Source organism: Puntigrus tetrazona, chromosome 8 (genome assembly GCF_018831695.1).
Source record: "Puntigrus tetrazona isolate hp1 chromosome 8, ASM1883169v1, whole genome shotgun sequence".
Taxonomy (NCBI): domain Eukaryota; kingdom Metazoa; phylum Chordata; class Actinopteri; order Cypriniformes; family Cyprinidae; genus Puntigrus; species Puntigrus tetrazona.
The window spans coordinates 6132695-6159016 of NC_056706.1; the positions used below are offsets into that span (position 1 = coordinate 6132695).

The window sequence follows — 26322 nt, forward strand, 5'->3', positions numbered from 1 at the left end:
GTAACAAACAAAAACAAACAAAAACCAAAATGACTAAGATTTGGGGATACCGGGTCTTGGGAGGAGGTTGTGGTGGAGGACGGATCCCAGGAGTGGGCAGGCAGAAGGCAGAAGGGTCCAAGGAGGTGTAGACGGAGGGAGGAGCCAGGGAGGAGACAGGAGGAGTCCGGAGCAGGAGGAGATCCAGAGCCCAGCTATGGTGGTCCAAGGTGGAGCCGACGGAGGGAGGAGCCAGGAAGGAGATAGGAGTCCGGAGCAGGAGGAGATCCAGAGCCCAGTTATGGTGGTCCAAGGTGGAGCCGACGGAGGAGGAGCCATGGAGGAGGAGCAGCCATCGACTCCATGGGGCCGACCGGCGGCGGCGGAGCAGGTGGAGGAGGAGACTGAGGTGGAGGCGGAGAGCCGAAGAGCCAGGGTGACGCCGAGGCGCTGGAGGTCAAGCGCGCGCGCAGGCTTTGGCGACTGATGCGGAGACGGGGACGGGAAGGACGCCTTGGCGGAGCCAGAGCGACTGAGGACTGAGGTGAAGCCGGAGGAAGGAGGAGCCTGACAGAGCCGGTGGGATGGAGTGACGAGGCGGCCGGAGGAGAGAATCCCGAGGCGACGGATGGTCGACGACAGACCAAGGCGGAGCCGGAGGGACGATGGAGCCTGGTGGAGCTGGTGGACTGACGGACCACGGTGTAGAGGAGGGAGCTAGGAGCCCAGGGGAGCCGACGGGTCTCACGAGCCGAGGAGGAGTCTGGGTCTCGGAGGCAGGACGGCGAGGCGAGGATCCTTCACCCTCGGCGGCGATGGAGACCGGCAGACCCGTGGCGAGCTCCGGATGGTGAGCTGAGGATGAGCGCAGGGGCTGCTGGGATCCATCGGCGTGGTGTGGCAAGGGTGGGAAAACTTGAGGCGGCACTGGAGGAAGCGCACAGGCGCGGGCACAGGAACGGGACGGAGCGCCGCGGGCGCGGGCACAGGAACGGGACGGAGCGCGCGGGCGCGGGCACAGGAACGGGGCGGAGCGCACGAAGCGCGCGGCACTGGAACGGGACGGAGCGCACGGGCGCGGGCACTGGAACGGGACGGAGCGCCTGAAGCGCGGGCACTGGAACGGGACGGAGCGCACGGGCGCGGGCACTGGAACGGGACAGAGCGCCGGGCGCGGGCACTGGAACGGGACAGAAGCGCACGGGCGCGGGGCACTGGAAACGGGACAGAGCGCACGTGGCGCGGCACAGGAACGGGACAGAGCGCCGCGTGGCGCGGCACAGGAACGGGACAGAGCGCGACGTGGCGCGGGCACAGGAACGGACAGAAGCGCCGCGTGGCGCGGGCACAGGAACGGGACAGAGCGCACGTGGCGCGGGCACAGAAACGGGACAGAAGCGCACGTGGCGCGGGCACAGGAACGGGGCGGCTGGGCGGAACCAGCGAGCAACGGGACGGCTGGGCGGAACCAGCGAGCTAACGGGGCGGCTGGGCGGAACCAGCGAGCTAACGGGGCGGCTGGGCGGAACCAGCGAGCTAACGGGACGGCTGGGCGGAACCAGCGAAGCTAACGGGAAGGCTGGGCGGAACCAGCGAGCTAACGGGAAGGCTGGGCGGAACCAGCGAGCTAACGGGAAGGCTGGCCGCGAACCAGCGAGCTAACGGGAAGGCTGGGCGGAACCAGCGAGCTAACGGGAAGGCTGGGCGGAACCAGCGAGCTAACGGGAAGGCTGGGCGGAACCAGCGAGCTAACGGGACGGCTGGGCGGAACCAGCGGGCTAACGGGACGGCTGGGCGGAACCAGCGGGCTTACTGGGTAGCTGAGCGGGAACAGGAACTCAGGATACAGGGGAGGTGCCCAGTCTAAGTCCAAGTTCAAGTCTACATCATCCAGCTCCCTTTGCAGATCCAGCAGCCCCAGGTGGATGATCAGCTCATCCTCAGCCGATGTGTAGTGGGCGGAGCTCCACTCCGCGCTCTCCTCGCAGTCGGCTGTCTCCACCGCGGGGAGCTCCGTTGCTGGCTCGCGCACCTGGTCTGACGTATACGGCTCGGGTCCTGTTACGCTCCACGGCTCTGTCGCTCTCTGTGACGATGGGTCCGTGGTCACGCTCGACTCCGCCCCCGTGTCAGCAGTGGGCTCAGGCTGGGGCTCGACCATGCGGTGAAGGGATGGGCTAGGCTCTGGATCTGGAGTGGGGCTGGTGTCGTTGTCCTCAGGCGCAACCATCATGGTTGATTTGCAGGACACCAGCACCCACTCGACGTATGCGGCGAGGCTCTCTCGAGGACCGCTCCCGGACAGCTGCGCTTGGCTGGAGGTGTTAAGTCCGCGGAAATAGAGTTCGAGCAGAGAGCAGTCCGGGTAGCGGGAGTCGTTGGCCAGTTCGAGGAATAGTTCTGTATAGTCCTCGAGAGAGCAATCCCCCTGCTCCAGCAGGCGGATGAGGAAGTTTGGGTCTTTGAACTGGGCAAACATGGCAAAAAAACAAAAAAATAAGGGGGAAAATACGCCGCTATTTACTTTTTGTTGGTCCGAGCGTTCTGTCACGGTTGCGCTTTCGCGGGACGAAGTGCACGACACGTAAAATAAACGTAAATGGATTTAATTTCAAAATGGTAACAAAGATACAAAAAAGGCAGGCAGGTAGAACAGGCAGGCAGGCAGGCAGAATCAACACAGGGGTATCAACATCGGGTAAGGACCTTGACGCTCGGACCAACAGAACTGAAAAGACAGGACTTAAATACACGGGGTAATTGACGAGACACAGCTGATGACAATAACATAATTAACACGGAGGGAAGGCAGGGCACAGGGAGCACATGGCACGGGACAAAACATAAACAAAGAGTCCAGAGATGTGACAGTGGCTCATTTCTGAAGCGGCTGAGGCTGTTGAAATGCCTAGCAGTCTATTAATGGAGATTCTGCGTTGAGTAATGAGTGCAGAGACAGGGGAGAAACACCCAGGAGAGGCGGCCATCTTTTTAACCCACTTTTTAAAATTCACTCGGCCAGACGTGGGGAGCCTGCATGGAGCCCACATCAGTGGTGAGAAAATGCCTGTCTAAGCTTAATGAAATCAGCAGGACTTCAACATCCGAATAAGAAAATAAAGAGAAAGCTGAGATTTAAGGGGGATTACGATATTCCGACAGTCAGCAATACATCGAGAGAGAGACGAGGGAAAGCCTGGTAGAAGCAGTTAACGACTTCTTTCTCTCATGACCAGCACGAGCGCCCGAGGCACAGCCAGTTTATGCATGTGTAGAAAATTGAAGTTACACTCGTATGTCAAGCTGTAAGAACTAAAAGCCACCGGCATGCTTTTCTGAGATGTTCTGCTGGTAACTAAGTCACTTCACATCAACGGCATCCATCCACCCTCGCTTTCTTCTCTTACGAGATGCGTTCATGCTGTTTACATGCTCCGCCACAAAAAAATAAAAAAGAGAGAACGTAATGGGTCAAAAAGCCTTTGAGATAGCATCTTCATTTGTCGCTAGCTGAAGCAAGAGCGCATATCTCTGAATAAACTGCGAATGCACAAGACAAGTTTACTGAGAAATTATTTTCTATGCCTGCACAAAAGTCTTTTTCACTGACTCTTTTAAAGAAGCAAATGAGAGCAAAGTACAGCTAGATATTTTTTCGTGACCATGACAAGGCAAGCCAATATAGTGGCTTAAAAAGATTTTTTGGAATGGTCCGTTCAAATAGTTTAGCGCTGACAAAAAATGTATGGAAAAAAATCTTGTGGTAACCAAGGCTGCATTTATTTGACTTAAAGTAGCGCTCAACAGATATATCGCCAGGACTGATATATATCTGCCAGTATTTGGCATTTTTCAAATATCAGCATCAGCCAATTAATTTTTCTCTTTGAGTTGTGACTTTTATTTTGACAGTGCAGAGAATTTATCTCTGTCTCCCTCTTGTTATATACTTATATACTTGATAGAAGTATACATATTTTGTTTTGTTTTTTTATATACATACACTAAAACACACTTTACATACACTACCTACATTAATTACAAGTAAAAACACTGCATATGATCTAGACCATTCCACAATGGTTAGTAATTTTCAATCTGTTGTAACTAATGCTTCCGAGACCATCACTAGTCCATATAAAAACCTCTATACAAAAAGTTCGAATCGCAGTTATATTCAGTGCATCACAGATAATCAAATGATTAGGTTTGCAAGCTATGAAACCATTTGCTTCAAAATGCATGAACACAAACACAGATGTGTCACCTCTATATGCTGTATGATGCATGCGCTTTCAACTAAAAGATGGATGTCTTCAAGACATGACTTGGAATGCATGCAAAGTATGTGCACAATAATTAAAAAGCTATGCTTTCCAGATGAAGAGCTCTTTTGCAGACATCTTGGAGATGTATGTGCGCTTACTAGAGATTGAGCAAGTGACAGAAATACTCTCACGCTGGCCCTCAGGCAATCCATCCTTATTGGTGAGCCCTGAAATATGATATCTTCAGAAAAAAAAATCAATGAATGAAATAATGGTTCTTGTTCTTTACTTCTGCATAGTCTTTTATATATCGACCACAGCCTTTAGCCTGACCAACTTCTGCAAAGTTTCCTTGCCAGCAGGAAGTTCACAGGGTCAGACCAAACTATCTGTCATTGCATACTTTGCAAAGCAGTTTCGCTGTTTGACTCTGTCTCTGTCAAGATATCGTGGCTGTATCTGCTCTCAGGAAGATAAGGACTGAGGACACACAATTGCAAACTGCAAAGCATTTGTTATGAGTGATGTATTAGAAATGTTCCATTGTGAAACTACTTCCCTTATATAAACACATGTTAAGTAAGAGTTAAGTATGAGTAAGAGATATACTGGCTTCCTTGAAAAGACAGGAGTCTATTATTGAACTTTTATTTTTCCCAATTGTGCAGATATTCCAGATTTCGGTTTTAATGAGTGCCGACTGACGTTGCTAACACCACATGCTGTGCAGCACTGGCAAATCAGACACGTTTTATATCAATTATGCTGAAAAATTCTCACATAGTCTCTCAGGGTCTCTCTAGTCAGATTACGTCACAAAAAAGCCCGTCAGAAACATCCATCTGTCCTATCTTGTATCCAAAAACACGACAAAGAGCAAACGAAAAGCTAAATCTTTTGTAGTGTAAACAGTTGTGCCATTTTCTGACTTCTGTCAGGGCACTTTTGTGATGAGACGATGAAGCTTGTGAGGGTCGATGAGATTATAGGAGACAATCCTTTTTTCTGCTGATGTGGAGCTGGACAGACTTTCAGGAATGCTATGTGATGATTGCGCGGGGATAGAGTAAATGTGATTATATACACCCTTTTCTTCCTTAAGTTCATTATTTTGAGCAAAAGATGCAAGTTCTATTCACAAAAGAACAGGTCAATAGGATTCTGATAAAAATGTTCACCACACAATTTCATGTCTGCTTTATTATTTGATTCCTGATCATGTTAAAGTGTACGCATGAATATTTTGTGTTGAACCTTAAAAGACTATAACTTTTATTGAAATTTGACAATTGTTAAGTAATTACATTTTAGTTATGCTCATAATTGATTTTGGGGTCAGTGTAAGAGTTTTGTAAATGTTTTTGCAAGAAGTCTTATTCATTAATATAATAAAAATTTCAAATAGAATTTTTTTTTTATTCAAATGTAAATAATTTAGAAGAGCTGAAAATGTTTTATAATGTAATATATAAAGTTGAATTTTCATCATCATTACTCCAGTCTTCAGTGTTACATGATCCTTCAGAAATCATTCTAATATTCTGACTCACAAGAAAAAGTTTTTATTATAATTATTTTTATTATCATTAATGTTTAAACATCTGATAATCTCTATATTTTTTACTTTTAAATTAATTTTACACAACTTTATGTTAAATATTTGTTGGTCAATTTAATGCATGCATGCTGAATGAAAGTATGTTTTAAAAAAAACAGTGGCACTTTCACTGTTATTTTGTTCAGTCTTGATGGGTTCAGTACAAGTACAATAGTTGATAAGCTGATTTGGCATTTCCCAGATATTAAACTTGTTAAAGTCAGTTACGTATAAAAAGAAATCTGCTGATTCAATTGATACCAGCATTCAACCATTTAAAATCCATTAAAACGATCGTTAATCAGGCTATAAAACTGACATAAAACTATCCTAGTAAAAAAGTAATATATTTAAAATACATTACTTCATACTAAGTAAAGTTAAAATCTATTAACACATTTGCAGACTTACTGATATAAAAGTTATAATTAAACTTTATTTGAAGTACTACTTGTGCACAGTGCACATCGTTATTAATATTTAGCCTGAAATGTCATCATTGATGAGGACTGCATGATCTTTGAATAAAATAAGCTTTTGAATGCAAGATATTTAAAGTGTACCTGAAGTGCATTTGCATAATCAAACATAATTCAGCGTATCTTTAGTTGGACTTCAGCACTTCGGCACAATTAAAGTGCATTAAGCACAAAATTTGTTGTATTCCTGTTTAGTAAAGCAAAAATACACTTGGCGGGGTATTTTATATTAAGTACATAAATGTTTAAATGCATTTACACTTAGTATGGAATACATCGAGGGGTATTGGTATTTCAAAAGAATTTTAATATTTATTTTTAATTTTTAGACACACTGCACTTTAACATCCCGTAATACTTACACAGAGATTTTCATCATTTGAACTATCGCCTCGGCTGGGTAGTTGTTTTAGCTTATTTCATTAGTTAAATACGTGGTGTTACAACTCATCCCAGGTTACAACACTTCTCGCTCTTTCCAACAGTAAGAATGTAATCATTATAATTATTAAGAACAATGACAGATCATGGGAGTTCCTCACAAGTGTAAGAGTGTGAGCTTTTGATTAGCGCTTGAGTCTTGTATCGACAATCATCTGTAAATATTCAGGGAATGGAAATGACTTATTATAAGCAATTCAACAGAATTATGTGAAAATGACTGATAAAAGACTTATTTATAGTGCTCTGGGAGGTTGATCATGAATGGATATGCTAATACACTACAAAAGGAAATTATGGAATGATAATTCAAACCTCTCCTTTGATGACACAAAAATACACTCTTGTGCATTAATATTCATATTGCTCCCTTAATATTCAACTTACATTTATGCATAAGCATTCCATGCTAATTGGTAATGCGGCACTAAAACGATCTTCGCTTGCATGCATGCCAAAAGTTCTCTGAGAAACTTCTGATTTGTCCGGCATTCGCTCTATACAGAAACTTAAAGAAATATCGATAAATATAATTATATTTTACTCAGTATTAAAAAGTATCAGCGAAAAAGTTCAGTTAAGTTTTAAAGTTAAAATTAAATTTTAGTTTTTTATGCTTATTAGAGTGTCACACTGATCACTTGGCAATGTAAATCTCTAATGAAATCAGTTTATGAGTTTGTGAGTCGGAACTTCAATTAGATTGGCCACGTCCCACAGGAAGTTTAACTGGCATGCCAGGAAGAGGGATGTGAGGAAGTTTAATAGAGTACTGTATAGATGACATTTTTTCATAGGCCAAACCCTGGAAATCAAAATTTTTAAAAGCCTTAAAAAGGTCTGTGGTTAACACAGACTTAAGATATTTTCAGACTTAATTCCATGATATAAAATACACCAGTAATGACCCACTCGTGTTACATATATAAGATTTCTACTTGAAAAAGGCAGTTGTTTACAGAGACTGTGTCAAGGACATTAAATGCCATAATGGCTAACAAGTAAACATAACTACTCACTGGTCTGTTTCACAGCTTCGCTGGGTTTGTAATTGTGCTCTTGCATACTTTGCGACCTTAAACATTTAAATAAAGACTGAAAGAGTTGTTTGGTGATGGCTATGTCGAAGTCATGCAACCGTAGTGTGGTTTGTTATAGCCTGCTTCTGCCAGTTTAGGCCTCAGCGTTTGTAATAGTTGTATTCACTTGTGAAGATTATCACAAAATGTGTAGGAATCATAAATGTTTTTTGGTCACAGAGGTAATTTTCTGCAATAATCCAAAAGCCAACGGAACAATCCTAATGTGATGCAAACTGGGTTAAACTACAAAACGAGGGGTGAGAAGCAGCGTAAGTGTAATTTCGCCAATTTTACCCCTTGAAAAATACACCAACCCTGTAGCACTCTATTCAAGCATACTGGCTATTTAACAATATTCACAAATTACATATTTAATGCCTTTTTCTGCGTGACCACATTTTAGAGCCCTTACCCCTCCCTTAACTTTTATTGAGGCAAAAGTCATAGTCAAAGTGCCCCTATTATGGATTTTTGAAAATGAGCTTTTATGTAGTGTGTAACACAGCTTCACACAAAAACATCCTGCAATGTTTTAAATCTAAAAGTGCACCTTGTATGAAGTTATTGTCTCTCAAAAGAAAGAGTCGACTCTTGAGTTAGCTTTCTGCCCTCCCACTTGTTGGTTTTTTCATGTTGGTCTGAATAAAAATGCAAATTCATTCTTTGCCACTAGGTGCTGCTTTTAGAGCATTAAAAACACACACCTACAATGCTTTAAATGGAGGGGTTTGGAAGGGGTTTGGAAGAATGAATCGTTAAATAAATTTGAGACTTTGGGAATGTGAACAAAGTAAAAATAAATACATATTATAAGAAAACGAAAGTGTTTTTTGACCTTGCATGCATGTCAACCTGTTTTCATAGCCCATAACAGGGTGCTTTAATAGTAAGTTAATAGTAAGAATTGGTCCTTAAATTGGTCCTTTTTCGGTTTACTTTTTTCAAAACTTTTAGCCAAGGCATTTAAAAACTTTTCTCCTTAAGATTAGTTCCAATTCACTATAACTCTAACTTCTTACATTCAAATAGCTCCTGATTGTTCAGAATCAGTTTAAATCCAGTAGCTGAACTGGAATTCATCAGGCATTCCCAATTCAATTCAGAACGGCGCCCGAGCAGGTTCTGGCGCAGAGCTATTGTGAACTGTGTTCCGTATCCTATTTGTTGGAGGTGAGAGGCTAGATTGTCTCTCGCTACAGGTCCTCTGCCCTCCTCGGTTTCCCTGTCACCTCATTTCTGATGAGTCTGTGTTGTTGATGTTTTCTGGAACTCATTTCGCCAGCCCTGGAGGTTAATTGTCTCCAGCTCCCTCATGTCTCTTATTGATTAAGAGCGTGGGCAGGAGCGGCTCAACTCATTGGCACTGATGCACATCTTCACCACGAGGCAGGGCTCTGAACCTCGTCACTCCAGGGAGGACTGTTCCGTCCTGGGCTTGCCCAAGGGGACCCGAACCCCTGACCACCAGAGGCACAAGCAATATCCCCTGTCGAACAGCCTGTGGAATTGCTCTAGGCTGGTCTTACTCACTGTGAAGAAAAACGAGCAGGCCGTGGGAAAAGTCATTCTCAGCCACAGCGGGCGCGAGAGACGCTGCTAGCCAGCGCTGTCCTGCACTAGCTGTGAAGCCGTCAATCTCTCCAAGATGACAGTCTGTGACGGGCCTGTCATAGTTCATCAAAGCTGATTGAGACACAGGACCCTGAGCGCACATTACAGACAACAACTCTACAAGTCTAGACTTAAAATGTTTATCAGGCGAAGGCGAAAAAAGCCCATAAGCAGCGCCTTTGCTGAAACTACTTCCATCTTTTTTTCCACGAAAGAGGAGCAACCTTGCAGTAAATAAAAGAAAATGCAATTTATCTTCTTCACGTCCAACATATTGGAGAGCAACCAGATGTCACGGAAAACACACAAAGAAACCACACTGTTTTCCTTATTCTATCTATCAGGTTTAAAAGAATAGGTCATCCAAAAAATGAAAATTCTGTCATTTAATCGCCTCACATCACTTCAAATGGATTCTCAGATATTTTTGGAGAATCTTTAAGCTTTCTTTCCCCATACAGTGACAGTTCATAACAACCTGGTTTGTCAAGTGTCTTGAAAAGTGAGCATATGACTCTATTCCGGGTTTGAAGCCATACTTTGTGTGAGAAACAGACCTAACGCTGAAAATGCTTTTCTAGCCTAGATTTTTTTGTCCTGTTGCAAGCTAAAATGTCAATTAATTCTTAAATCAAGAAGGATTTTCGAGACTAATAATAAATTATCTCGAAACAATAATTAAAAATTATTGTCAAAATGAAATCTTAATAATAATCTGTTTGAAACAAGATTATTTTGCTCACTTGCGCTTAAATTACTGTTCATTTTTGGTCAAACAAATAAGAGTAATGCCTCTTTCTAATCTGTAAAGGCTATGTTTATTTGCATGCGCTCAAAAAATCTAATCAGACTTTTGTGAAATAATGAAAGGAAACGGTATGTGCTTCCTGCCGTCTCGGCCTCTGAACAAACAAAGCAAATATTCTCACATTGCGTAATCCATATGAAACATACATACAGGCGCGTCGCTACTGAAGAGATGATCATGTCCGTGAGTCTGTGTCGCCGACTTCAAAGAAAACATTACTTTATCAAAATATTAAAACATTAATGCAGTCTCCTCACTGTTTTTCACTGACACATTCATAATCATCACTTCTGCTGTGGCAAGCTTTGTGTGTGCACTTATTAGGCTATAGGCAATTAAAGTCGGCATGAAATCCAAATTGAGTTATTTTTTAATGGAATACTGTAGTGTTTATTATAAATAACTTATCCGTGCACTTCACAATTTTTTTTTAATTCATGCGCTCTCTTAATCTTTAATCAAAAACGTAAACCTCCCTTCCCCCTCAAAACCACTCATCTTCTCTTCCGGAGCGATGGCATACGGGTTTGACTATCGTTGTATTCGAATCTGCCTCCATTTTGTCAGCCACGCCTATCTTCCAACGGTCCAATCAATTACCGTAGAACAGAATCAAGCCCCGCCCCATATTTTTTCACATTTCAGAAGGCATTTCAATCGGATATATGTCACACTAAGGAAAAAAGGGCAATCTCAACTTCTGTTTCATGCCGACTTTAAAGATTCATAATAATGATTTGGATGGTTTATTAGTCGACTAATGCTTAAAATGACTGACTATTGGTCGACCAGAAAAATCCTCAGTCGGATACAGCCCTAATTTTAGTCCTTCATGGAAAAAACAACTGAATCCAGGTTGGGAATAACAAAGTTACTAAATAATGACAGCACTTTAAATTTATTAAAACTACTGCCTTAACTGTGAGCTGAATCAACAAGCCATAATCTGTAATTCCAATATTGGAATAGAAGCAAAAAATTTCCAATGCTTGATCGGTGGATGCTATGATGAGTTTCCTCGCTACATTCAGTCTCTTTATAAAGCTCTGCTCCCTGTCCACCCACAGCCATCTGCTACGTTCGGCTTTGGACACACGGCTTGGCATTTTGTCCGCTCTGGCAGCTCACGGTGGCAATAACTGAACTCGCCCGTGTTCCTTACAGTTGTCGCAAAAACAGTCATATATAAAAGGAGTGACAAACATGATGAGGGTGTTTGTGTGTGTGTGTGTGCGTGTGTGTGTGTGTGTGTGTGTGTGTGTGTGTGTGTCACGACGGAAGCAGAATAACTCTTCAGCTTGCTTTTAAAGACATTACTGCCATTCAAAACCAAAAAGTGTGAAACTGTGATTCACGGTTGCGGGCTCGCTTTTATACAACAGTTCTATAAACAAAAAGTTATAAAAAGTTCATTTCAGACAACTTTATCAGCTATTCTGGTTAGTTTTGCTCCTTCAACAGAAACTGGATGATAAAATACGATCAACCAGCGAAATAACTGTGGAGTGATTATCACGTAATATATATACAATATATATGATATCAATTAATCAATACAGCTGCATGCAACTAAACATTGTTCAGTAGCACTTCAGGAATGAGGAGAAAAATTGTTTGCAAATGTTCTATACATCTCTTAGTGACATTAATATTACTAAAGCATTTTCCAGACAGATTGCATTACAGATAGTGACAGAGAAGGCCTACCAAGCCAATGCTCTCCCGTTATCTTGCCAAATCCTTCACGATAAGCTTCCCAGTCACGGAAAAAGTTAACAGAGCCATCTTCTCTGCGTTGAATCACCTGAAAAAAAAGGTACAAAAAAATACACACTGTTATCGATAACATATTCATGCAGAGGTGATATGTGTATAAAACCCCTACAAATGGGAAAATGTATTATTATTATAGACACCGCTTAAATGCAAATTGTAGCCTTCCCTGAAGGATGCTGCCCTCAGGATGGTAAAGTTACAACATCTGTCTGCAGAAATAACCCTCATGCTTCAGATTATACTGCTCCAATGAGAGATGTATGACATGGTGTGTATTACATACATATATCATAAGATGCTACATATATATATATATATATATATATATATATATATATATATATATATATTTTTTACTTGTGGCAATAATTTAAAGAAAATAAAATTACTAGTTACTAATTAATAATAAAAATAAAATTAATAATTAATAATTGTGTACATTAATCTGCATTAATACGCATGTTCAAAAAAAATTTATAATGTTGTCATTTCTAAATTCATTTTTAGAGCTTTTAGTGTTTTACTTTATTCTATTTCACCAAAACAGTACAGAATTTTAATATCAGCTATTTAATAGTTACTATAACGTGAAAAAAACACCAACAACTACTCTGTACTGGCCAGAATTTTATAATATTTAAGTTAACTTTCAATCCTGAACGAAACACAAATATACTTGTTCTTTACATTTCTCTGTGCTTGACAAAAGGCATTCTGGGATTGTTACTTAACAATGCCTTCAAATACTCTCTAGGTAGTCTTATGAACATTACCAAACAGGCCAGCACAGCACTATCTTGTCAAATCTTACGTGAACTCTCTGCTCGCTTCTACTTAAAAACAGAAAGCTAATGAATCCTAGTGAAACCTGATTCAGTCTCTAGGTAGCTAACGTATGCGTCTCTTTCCTGCAGGTACATCCTTTGTCTTTGGTATGCAGATGTATTCTTTACTCTGAGAGGAATGAAGGGGAAACATGTAAATTGACTGTAGATGGATATTTCAGGAGTGCGGTACAGAGGACGCTTGTAGACGGGTTGGGGTCCTCAAGGGAAAGGTGACGCACACGTGGAATTCAAAGTGAAATTCAGACACTAATTGACTCCTGATCCCTTTATAGAAGATTAATCAGGCAGGCAGTGGATCAATGGCTGTTGAAAATGCCAGCAAAGGAGAAGTCTTGCCATCAATGTAAATGAGCCGAGCACAGCGCCCTTCTCACATGCTCACCAGTGCCTGCCAAAACCAAAACACACATGCCTCCGGGGACAGTTCCCAGAGGAACACCCTCACCTACACAAGTCGGGAAGAACTTAAGGAACGCAACACTCAAGTAAAACCACCTTCCGACCTCACAACCACCATCCTGTTTACGAGATGACAGAGATGTTGATGCGTTTGTTTAAAATAAGGCAAAAAATTTAGGCAAGTATGTAAATGTTACTTAGTATGAACATTGCATCATCCCAAACCTGTATGATCAATTTTATCACTTATTTCTAAAGGATTTTCTTGACTCAATATTTTAGTAAAGTGGAATTTCATATATATGTGGTATGGATGAATCGCAAATTAATCACCTGCAAAACTGAACGCAATATTGCGCAGCTTGTCAGTGATCTACGGCTCTGTGTATTAACTGCTGCTACATTTCAAAACAGCTGATGGAGATTTACAACTAAAAGGAACCGCTTCACTGACTAAATGAGCATGAATATATCAATGAATATATTGCCCAGTCCTAAAATATAAATATAATATATATATATATATATATATATATATATATATATATATATATATATATATATATATATATATATATATATATATATATATATATATATATATATATATATATATATATATATATATATATGTGTATAATTTTTATATTTCGTAATTTCCATGGAGCATGTTGCATTTTGTCAATTAATTTTATAATTATAATGAACTTTTTCAATTAAATTTCAGTGATATATAATTACTAATTGGTATATTTTAAATAATTTAGTTATTATTAACTGAAAGTAAAACTACATAAATATGTAATGAATCATTTCCCCGACCTCTACATATTTTTCAAGAACGCAACATGTACTTTGCGAAATCATGTTTGCGACGCTAGAAATGCATGAATTCACATACTCGCGTAGGAGTCTCAGTCCTGAATATACTAAAGGTGCATTTTCCTTGTTGGAAGAGTTTATGTTTAGCTAAGGGGCTTTATGTGTGATGATACACAACGTATAGATTCTGCAGAGAAGACCACTGAGAGGGACCTCCTGGGCATGTGATCCTGGAAAACACAGCCGCTCTCTCAATAAAACATGCCAACACTCTGTGCAGGTGCTTTGGGCCGCATTCAAAATTAATGGATGTGGCTTGACTCTGAATAAATCCTTTCATTGGTTCCTCTTCCAATCCGCAGAGCAACCAAAAAGATTTTAATTATTCACCATAATCTCTGTAAATGAACACTGAGTCACCTTTCAGCAGTGGGCTCACTTAATCTTTATTGTACCTCGAGTATAAAACAGGTAATTAAAATACAGGGAAATTTTCGTGTTCCGATAAATATTTCATAAGTGCTGCTTTGAATATTCCCACCGGCGCAGCATGAGCAGACTTCAAGCGAGGCGCCGTTTAGATGGAGGAAAATCAGATGCATATTTTCAGGTGGGCACATCTTGGGGCATTCCTAAGGTTCAGAGAGGGGATACCGGGGGCGACCGATGGCTTCGGGCATGTTGTGTCACCGCACAGCTGAATAGCTGACTAAAACATTTGATGCACTAAATATATACAAATAAAGATTAGGGCTATCAATTTTACGCATGTATTTTTGTGTAGCACATATAGGAGCAGGCTGTCAGACTATATGAGATGCCACAACTGGTAAACAGTATAGTAACTATGAAATAAAATCAATTCATGATGTTGTGAAGTCAAAGAGAAGAAAAAAAATATATAAATAATACACGTTTATGCTAAAATCGTATATATATGTGTGTGTGTGTGTGTGTGTGTATATATATATATATATATATATATATATATATATATATATATATATATATATATATAATATATATTTCTTTTTGGATGCAAATAATCACGATTAATCATTACCCAGCAAACAAATTTTTCAATTTTTTCATTTTTAATTTGTGCACTTTTCTCAGCAAATGCTTGTTATTTGTAATTTGACAGAAAGATCATGAAATGATTGACAGCCCTAGTAAGGATGTAAATCGATATTATTTTCATCATGATGCCACAAACAGAAGGGAACCACTGTGTTCAACTCTTGCCGTTGTGCTCCTCTGCGTATCTATTTCTGTTAGCCTAATTCCAGCGCCACACTCCAGCTGATGTGTCCCAAAAGCAATTTCTCCAGTTACAATGAATCTCCGACGGCAGCAGACGTGAGTCCTTCGACGCAGATGAGGCTCGGCTCCAGGTCTCCGCGTCGGGCCGCGAATGGTCGCGCACTTTGTCTGAAGCGCTAACGCAGACGGATGACCTTGTTCCGCAGCAGACGAGATGTTCGTCACTTTCTCGCGCTCGCACAACTCAGACAGAGAACGAGCCGAACAATCTTCCCTCCTTAAGACAGTTCGCTTGAGTCGCCCGCTCAGAAGGAAAGCAGCCTTAAGAATCGTCTCGTTATCTCTTAATTATCTACGCTTTGATTTGCGGCACTACGGCAGACGGCACACAGCGAGGCCCGGGGGAGTTTTGAAACACCTCTAGCGAGCTGGTAAAAATTAATAATTGTTCTCAAAGGCTGAACCTCCCTCATATTAGCTGAAGTATTTCATTTGCAGTCAACGTAAGAGAGGGAGTGTGTGAAAGATTAAAAGGAAAATGAGAATTGTGTTGAATATTCAGAAAATGATGGAGTGTTTTGGCTCCCTTGAGCGAATTAGATTACGAATTTATTTCACCGTTTTGCTGCCGATGGCTAGGTTTAATTCTAAAGAAGAGGAAAAGAAGCGAGAGTTTATTGGTCTAACAACGCTTCTATAATATCTGATTTATCTTTTGGAGTGCAGGTAATGACCTCTGTAATTTCTCAAGAGATATCCTTTGTAATCTACCCCATTTTTCATTGTTTTACTATTTTGGTTGAAAGTGAGAACTAATTGTTCACAGGATTACCAACAGGCCAGATAAGACGCTGGGGAGACTGCAAATTAATAAAAAAAAAAGCATGCACGTTTCCGCTGTCACTTTAAGAGGTACAGTTTAGTTAACAGTGGGGCATGTTGTCACAGTATATGGAGTAAGTTGTTGGAGTAGAACATGATATTAAAACACTATTACATCTAATATATACGCTTTCAAAAAAAAATTAACTAGTAAAATATTCTTGGCATAACATTGTTGTGGACAAATATTATCATGAATAAAATTTGAACATATAAAACAATAACCTCACCCAATAACAAATAAATAATAATTAAAAATTTGCATTAAAATGTAATTTGCAATTGCTACAAATATTATATTTTATACAATAATAAATTATAATATTAAAAATAATAATAATAATAATAGTCATGTTGCAGCCTCCTCCTAATAATAATAATAATTATTATCATTATGTTTTTTAGAGTTTTTTTGATTGCTAAAAAAGTAGAAAAAAATCTAAACTATTCATTTGGTCTGTAAAACATGCAAAGGTTATAGAAAGCAAACATCAACACAAATAAAACAGTTTTGACCCAATGTCTTGGCACCAAATTTGATCAAAAACGCAGCCAATGATTTGCAACACTTAAAATAAAACAACATGGCCCATGTATAATTTAGCCATTCTAAATTAAATGCATTAAAATACTATGAATGCAGAAAGGGATCTTTAATATCCACAGAGTGACAACAAAATCAGACTCCTGAAAAAAATCGATGACCTTTTATTTAAACAGCAGACTAAACCTGTAGTTAAAAATACCCTAAACTTCAATGATAGGCTTTGTTCACATCTATTAACCGCGCACGTTGCAAAATATAACAATAATGTCACTCCTTTTGGTAAATAGCCTCTCTGAGCTTGCAGTGGAACATTTGTGGGCTATAAATGCTGTAGCAGTGTGGGCTGTTTTTCACCGGAGAGTCGCTAGGTGCTGGCAGGTTTGGTTTCATATTGCTGAGAGCAGAGAAAACAACCCTGCTGCAAAAAATAACTGAAATCAAATCATGTTGTTCGCTCATATTCCCCATTGAGAACCCTCCCGCAGCCAGCAGTTGCACAACAGACCGCTGGTAACAATCTGCTGGGCTGGAACAAGAGAAGACATTCAGTGCCAAAAAACACGGCCTCCTCCTGTCACTCTGACAGAAAACAGAGTCTGACCACACACAGGGCAAAGAGGTGGAGGATTTGACAATGGTCTCCCCGAGGGCTGTCAATCAACGGAGGTATAAACTTGTGGCATCTCCACCTCTGGTTGCACTGGCGGAGGGGTCAGAGGCGGTGATTGAGCGCGCTCAGAGCGCCACAGATGTGTCTGCTTTCTACTACAGCCACATTGTCTCTTATATTGATCCAAAACTAAAAACTAATGTTGACGGTACATCGCATGATCAGAAAGGTGAATAATTAAAGCGATTAATATGGTCATATTAGTGATAATGCTCTCAGTCACGTCAGTACAGGGATTTTCATTCGCAATTTATTGGTTTAGCTTTTTACAGTAGATTGCAAGTTATTGCATTACGCTTTTTTTAAAGTGGCACCATTACGGAGATTTGAAAATGAGCTTCACTGAAACGAGTTTCATGTTGACGAAGTGAAACATTAGTATGCTGTCCATCCACTTGATTAACTTTTCGCATTGGTCTGAATGAAAATACAAATTAACTTCTTGTCACTAGGTGCCGTTTTTGGAGCGTTATAAGCTCACAAACACTGCTTTTAATGAAATCAACCAATCACTGGAGAAGTATGGGAAAATGAATCATTAAACGATTCGTTTGGGAGTTGAGGAAATAAGATAAAACTAAATTCATATTATAGGAAGAAAATGCAGATATGTCAACCTGTTGTTTGTGATCCCAAAACCAATATGAAATTTTCATAATTCCAAGCCCTAGCAAAAAAAAAAATTTGAAAGATATTTATGTTATACTAAGTATAGTTCAAAATACTTATATATATTACTGACATATCGCTGATGTAAAAACAAAAAAAAATAAACTTTATCTGGAATACTACTTGTGCACAATTGAAAAATATTGTTCTTTAAATGCAAGATATTTCAGGTGTACTAAAAGTATACATGCAACATTTAAGCACAATAATGTATATCTTTAGTTGGACTAAATTAGTTGCTCCGATTTATCAGAATTTAGGTATTCTGTTTAGTATATTAAAAGTACAATTACTATAAAGAACTAGTATACCAAGAGTGAAATAAATGGTCTTCCAATACATTTTATTATATTTATTTTGCACTAGGGAGGCTTACAAAATTTGTATACAAAACGTAACTTAACCTTGCCCAAATTTAATTAAAATTTATACTAAATATATTCAGTAAATGGAGCAGTTTTATGTATTCTATTTAAACCTTGAATGGCAAAATAAATGCTGCTTCATTTATTTGTAGCGTGTGCACAAGTCAAACAATATAACTACTGTAAAGACATAGAATTAATAAAAAATAGGAGTAGAAGGATGAATGATAAAATCCGTTTATTATGCATATTCTGCTTATTTTTGGAGTAATGCAGAGTTAAAATTGGCCATGACATCTATTGCATAACTAGAATTTACCGTAAAAATGACTTTTTCACAAACAGAAAGCCAACTGGAATGCACAGCGTCTTCGAGACGCTTGCGTATAAAAGGCTTGCAAGCATCTGACACAAAGTCATTTGAGCTGACGTCAGAGCGAGAGCAGGTCACACTCTGAGTGGTGACCCTTTCCTTCTCTGCTTCTCACCAACAGCAGCTCTCCAAATTACAGAGAAAACATCACGACTGAAACCAGCCGCACTGTTATTTTCAGTCAGATCACACAGTGTCTATATTAAACAACCTATTCATTCTTTATCGCGACGGATATTCTGCATAACTTTTATGTCGTGAAAAAATGCACAAAAAGACAGGCATGTAGCATTTCATTTCCCTTCATAAACCACAAAGGACATAATTAAACAAATTGAAGGGGTGTATTTCAGACCACTACTTGTTCTCACTGATACTCTGAGTATTTCATTAAGACTAATCTTGTAATCGTCTTGTGTAGTCTGGCAGATTGAATTGTAGCCTTATCCTTTTCTTAATAATTGCTTCAGTTTGTGAGGTTGCTGGGAAATGGTTAAGGGTCATTTTATACATATATTATTGTTAGTTACATTTTGGATGTATTTTATATTTTACATATACATCAAATATAGAATTTATAGAAAATGTATTTTAACATTGGATACTGTATTTACTTGTTCCTTGGTGTACATTTTGCAATAATAATTTGCATATACTTTATTTCCATAAGCTACACTATTCACAACATATTTGTAGCATAACTTTTAATTGTGTATTGGTCCTAAAAACATGCATTATTTATTTTATTTAGTGTTTTCTGAAGCTTATGTTGTGTGTTCCTTTTGTAGACTAGAATGCACTAGAATGATGAAATAATGACACTTTTTGTTTTTACAAACCATTTCTTAGCAAGTTCACAAACAGAAACCATTATTTAAAAAAATTTGTTTCGTTTTTATTATTTTTTAATTAGATTTTGATTTTGATTTTGCAGCGTGCAGCAATAATTGGTTACAGTTTATTTTAGTTGTCCACTTTAGACATTTTGCAAACTATACGTAAACAAACTGTTATTTACAGCCATTGACTTCCATATTTTTTTCCCCCATATATCAACTTGACAGTAAGTAAATAATGTCAATTTTAATTTTTGGGGTGAACTGTCACCAAGCCAGCAGAGGGAGCTCTTACCTCTGGGTGATCTGCGATCACTCCCTCTGCTGCTACTTCCTGTCAGAGGACTATAAATACTGCAGCAAGCCACTCAACTGCAGGTTGCATTGTTTCGCCTGTTTCGTTGTTAGATCGCCCGTGGATTATTGTCTCTGGTTTATCTGGTTTTGACCCTGCCTGTCTTCTGATTCCGTGATTGTTTGCTGCCTGACCTGACCACCGCCTGTCTCTGGATTTTGCTATTGTCTTGCCTCTGATATTCCTGTTCGCCCTGTTTGACGCCTGCCTGTTTTGACCATGCCTTCATTTAATAAAAGCCTGCACATGGATCCGCACGCCTCAGACCCTTCATACGTGACATGAACGATCCCTTTACTTATGGCTTATTACTTATATTAATTAACCATAAAAATATGTGGGCGTTATCAGTACTTTTCAAAAGACACACAGCACACTTATATGCATCCAATCTGTGTCACAGGTTGCTGGAGACCCTGATCCTTGCTCAGCAGCTTAAGGTCAAACAGTTAAGCCGTTTGGATTACCCATCATGTCATGAAGTTTAAGCACATGGAATGAACAGGCTCTTAAATGATCTACGCCACCTGTGAAGAACCACGCTTCTTACCTCCACAAATCAAAGCCATGTAATCCTGTCAGCGCCGATAAACTCACTAACAAACACCGCTAACCCGATCAGAGCCAAGTTGTACTTAAACACCCGACGCTCACGTCTGATTGGCTGCTCAGGTTATTATCAATCTGCTAGCTTGCGCCGCGTGCCAACTGTGTCACTGTTGCTCATGAGATCAGGGTTGTTGCCGCATGATTGAGAATGTTCACTTTGACGCATCGTGTTCTGGCAAAGCATCTGCAGTACATAATAAGGGAAAGAATCGGCTAAAGCTTGCAGATACCTTTTGCTAAAGTCAGGTTTTGACCTACGCTGCGGTCTCTTTAGACACAAATGATCAATCTGAAACAAAGTCAATGAAAAAAAATGTACTGCAAAGCATGACCCGGCTGTCCAAGCAGGAAATCTGATTTTTTTTTTTTTTTTGAGACATGCAATGGAAAATGTCCTTCAAGAGAAAAAGAGAAAAGCAGAAGAGGGTTTTTTTTTGTTTAACTTAGAAAAATCATTTTACTGCCTACAGGTATTAGTGTCATTCCTGTTCTACGATATATTTCTGTGTCTACATTATATAGAGGTGTATATATATATATATATATATATATATATATATATATATATATATATATATATATATATATATTAATGAAAGAATGGATTAAACGTTGATATTGATTCATACTACTTTGTTTTCTTTTATCAGAATTTCACCACTAAATGGACGTACGAGATGAATTTTAAATAATTTTACTACTTTGGTTCAAGCAGATGTTGGAAACAGCATGGGTTTTGGTAGAAAAACAACAGCATTAACATCAGTAACAATTCCGTGATTTTTTTTGGCATGCCATGAGTTGGCAAAAATCAGGCTGCTGAAAATTTTTGGCAAAAAATGACATAAAACATGAAAACAGGAAGAGAAAATATGCCAAAAAATATGAACAAACCACAACTTTAACAGACTGCGCAACATAAATTTTGATGTGGGAAAAGGCTTCGAAAATTAGCCAAGCCAAATCATATTTACTCTAAACAGAGACATTTTTTTAAAGAAAGAAATTGTACTACTTTCTTTCCTTTTATCACAGTTTCATCACTAACTCTACACAAAGGGTGAATTTTAAACCATTTCGGAACTTTTCTTTGAGCAGATGTTGGAAATTATATGGTTTTGGTGAGAAAACAACACCTGGCCTACATTTTTTTTGGCACATTTTAAGCTGTTGAAATTTGTTGGCAAAAAATGCCAGAAATCATGAAGGTAGGGAGAGAAAATATGGCTAAAATTATGAACAGAACTGCAACTTATGATTTACCTACTGAGCTGACAAATCTGTTCTAACCAACAAAATGATATTTTACTCCTTTAAATTCACTCAAATGTGACAAATTGCGGTCTATAAAATGAACATAGGAATTAAATATGCTATGCAATCTCAGAGTGTCACTGTCCCCAAACTAAAAATGTCCTGAAAATGCCACAGTGGGACAAAATGAAGATGGTCACAAATAACTTTTAAACCACTAGAGGGTCAGGACACTCCGTATAGTATAACCAAAGAATAAAAAGTTCATGGCATCCGAGCTGTACTTCCAGGCAGAGTAAAGTCAGCCATTCTTGTGCCATTGTCTTTCACTGTGAGGGTGTAAATTGATCCAAACACACAATACTGTCCAGAAAATACACTGACACTTCAAAGGGCTGGGCTCTCGGAGGCCAAAGAGCCATTTCACACCTAATCAAGTCAGCCCTTAATCCGGGCTGGGCCTGTGCAGATAACACACTTTGAAGTAAGGAGGTCTACTGACGGGAAAACTAGCAAGTCTGAAAAAAAAGGATTCCTTCATTCAGGCTCATACGTGCTTATTCCGCTTTGCTTCATGGTTCAAGTTTGTCAGGCTCTGCAGTGTCATCGTTCAAATGTTCCCTTTTCTTCCAATTCTAACTGTTCTGAACAAAACTGCAGTTTAATTTCAGCCTTGTTTACATCAGGTATTACCATCAGTCATGGCTGATCTAATTACACTGGTCAGCCGATCAAAATCGCGCTTCTCTAACGTGTCTCCTGTGACCGCTTGTGATCGGATTATGTCGTAGGGGAAGGGCTTTCATTTCACGACTACATACATCATTTGTGTCTGTAATTGTTTTTTAAAAGAAACGTATACATTAATTCGGCAAGGATGCACTCAATTGATCAAAAGTGACTGTGAACACTTTTACGTTGATTAAAAAAAAATTATTGAATGGTTTTGAACTTTCTACAATCAAATGATGACAGTTTCCACAAAAATATTAAGCAGCGCATCTGTTTTCAACATTAATATTGACATTTTTCTTGGACAGAAGGATTTTGAAAGATTTCTGAAGGATCGTGTGACACTGAAGACTGGAGTAAAGGTTTCAGCTTTCAGAAAAAAGTTATATTTAAACACACATTAAAATAGAATTCAGTTACTGAATTTTACTGTTTTTACTGTAGGCTATTTTTATCAAATAAATGCAGTCATTTTGAGTATAAGAGACTTTCAAAAACATAACAGATAGCTCTCAAAATCTTTTTTTTTTTGGTGTAAACTGATTATTAAGATGCTACTGACTGACTGTGCTAAAAAAACTTGGATTAAACTATATCCCAGTTACCCTAATTTAAGTGTTTTTCTGTTTCTGTTCAGATCACAGAAGCTTGAACATTAAAGCAAGTTATAAATGACATTTCAATCTTTATGACCCTGACGTGCCATCATTTCAAGTCATTTCAAACTAATTTTCTGTTTAAAACTTCGGCAATAAACATCTAGTAAATAGCCAAAGGTTGATAAACTCCAGGCATAATTTTCTAAATACACATTAATGATGTTTAATATGCAGATTGTGTGGTTAAATCAGAGGAGAGTTGAGTCTCCATTAAAATCAATGGGACCATCTGCAACCCATCAGCAATTTTACACCCTCTAATGTGGTTCAAATTGAACTGTGGCACTGGACGTTCAGACTTCCAAAACCAGCGAATCAATAAAAGGCAGTCGTGCCGTGAAAGATTGCACAGATAGCATCTGTGACAAACTCTTGTTCAGACTCCAGCTGTGCACTGCTTTCCAGCCCTTAATACAGTACCACAAATATTGCAATATACGCATGCTATATACGGAAGCCCTGTAAATGGCACGTAAATAGCATGAGCAATGAAGAGGAGTTTGATAAGCCTTTAATGTCTTCTTAAGACTAAATATCTTAGGTGAAGGTCATGTAGCGTGCAGGGTATCTGTAAAGCGCAGTGAATGGGGCCAGATTTCAAGGGCTTACCCTCTAATTCTCAAGGTTAACATAGGCTTTCTCCTGTTATCTGGACCACATTAATCATTATATGAGTTGTGAGCTATATTAGGAGAATCATTGTGTGCTTGAACATATTCACAGGGGTATAAAAGCAGATTTTTAATTCTCTTTAAGAACAAGAGTGGCAAATACTACTATTGGATTACAGTGGATTACGTTTCGTGAGAGTCATTATGGGAATAATGGTTGAAAAACATATTTTGAAGTTTTTTTTACATATTGCAGATTCAACACAAATGTCATATGGGATTATGGGCACTTTTAGAGATGGCGTTCGGGTGTGCATATATAAGTTTGGCCATATTAGAAGCACATTAGAGGGTGTAAAATCTCCGGGTTGGATTGCAGATGGTCCCATTAATTTTAATGAATTCTGATTAAGCCTTACAATTTGCATATTAAACATCCTTAATGCATACAGTATTTGCATACAGACATATAGTTTAACACCTGAATGCATCAAACGTTTTTAACTATAAATCAACTGTGTCAGTGACTCACTCATGAATAAAGCCAATTGCAGTTTTCTGACTGAATCCGTGTTGACTGATTCATTTGTCACCTGCTATTGTTATAATGTTATATGTATAATTTTAATCTGCTTTATTTTAAACAGTCACTCAAAAAATACACCACTGAAACGCAGGCCGTCTGAGTGCAAGAGAGTTCTTTATCATAGGGTGACCGCACGGATAAAGATCTGTCACAGGACATTTACTACTGTACGTCATATGCCCACACTCCATAAAGCCATGAGAGAAGTGACCAATATATAAAGAGTGCTTCTATTTTGTAAAAAGTGAAAAGAATCCAGCTGTGAGCGGAGAGATATGTGCTCCCGTAAATGTTTCGCTCTTGCATATAACGACACTTAACATTAATATGACTCCACAGAAGCTGCAATAAATGTTTTAATTTGTTAAATGAATGTATATTATGTGTTTCCACGTTTTCAGCTCTACCTTTTCCATATGTGGTACTCAAACGCTTGGTGAGGTTGTCACTTTTTTCTTTTTGCGCCGTCCACGCAGTCAAAACAAAACAACGGCCAGTTGCTACTCAAAACTAGTCCATTTGCGTTTCGAAGGGGTTCTAAATATTATAAAACATAAGTCCTGCTGGAAGCTTGAAGAAAGGCAACGAATTGCACAGAAACGTACATGCTCTTTGTGAGTGGTCCACGTAACCCAGAAAAAAAAAAACACCAAAAGCATGCTGTCTGAGGCCTGACAGCACACACGTAAAGATTCGCTTTACAGAAGAGGTGAATATTTCAACAGAGCCACTTCATGTGCCATCCCCTGGCAATCTATAATAGATAAAGCATTTCATTTCACCAGGCCGCTTTTAAAAAATAGGAAATCATAATACAGCAAATAATGCTTTTTTCAGAGTTTTGTGATTACACTTGAAATTTTCACAAAAAAAGGACAGCGCGATCTGCACAAGGAATAATGCATTTTTCTCTCCCCTTTGAGACCGGCCTTACAATTCCAGCCTGTCTGTAATCATGAGAAATCATTACTCTCTGCTAAGATCAATGCCAGAGAGAAACCCGTCTGCCGCTGCTGTGTGCGGCACCCGCCATCTTAAAACAACCTAGGGGTAGCGCTAGCTGCCTGAATATAAATAGAGCAACCTCAAGAATCGTTAGACCTCCAGACCTTTAGTGGTCATGCAAAATTCAAACCGTCAAGATGGAAAAAGAAAAAGAAAGATATGCTGAGACTTTTCCCCCTCTGGCAATAATGTTACTTTCAACTTTCATCACCTTTTAAGATCTGCCATCAAAAACCGACCCTGGTCCACCCCTTCTCCAGATCTCCAGACTTGCTTCTTAGGAGTTACAAGGGGAGAAAAATACAGCAATTAGTGGAGATCCGGGCAGGACCACAGACGGCAGAGCGGGGACGATTAAGCTGCGGGAGTTTGGGAGTGGGCGGGGGGGCTCCAGTTGAAACTTTTCTGGGTTTAAATTGAAATTAGATTGATATATTTCATCCCCCTGCCATGCCAACAAAGTAAGATGCCATCGCTGGTGCAATTTCCTCTCAGATGCTTTGATTGCCGTCCGTGTCAGGCCATCTTTCAAAGAGCTTTCTCTTGATGGACTCCCTCGACTGAAGTCTGTCTTTAGTAGAAAAAAAAAAAAAAAACGATTCATGAACCACGCAGAGACCGCTTGAAGGTCTGCTCTAGTTTCTTCAATCATTCTGGTGGCGCGTCCTAACAAGCGCAGTGTGTACTCTTACACGCTTAAATAAAAAACAACTAACGTCCAACATGCTGCCTCAGGTTCAAAAGAACACAAAATTCAATCTAGCAACAGAAAATATCATTGTGTACACACCCTCAA

At 39.5% G+C, this 26322-nt stretch overlaps 1 protein-coding gene across 1 annotated transcript in view; it reads right to left on the reverse strand.

Annotated features, from left to right (window-relative positions):
• The window catches only part of LOC122351122 (fibrinogen C domain-containing protein 1-like), a 90689-nt gene that overhangs the window by 24103 nt on the left and 40264 nt on the right, over positions 1 to 26322 (reverse strand). Inside the window, 1 exon segment of the mRNA XM_043248008.1 lies at positions 11973 to 12069. Coding sequence (XP_043103943.1) covers positions 11973 to 12069 — 97 coding nt within the window.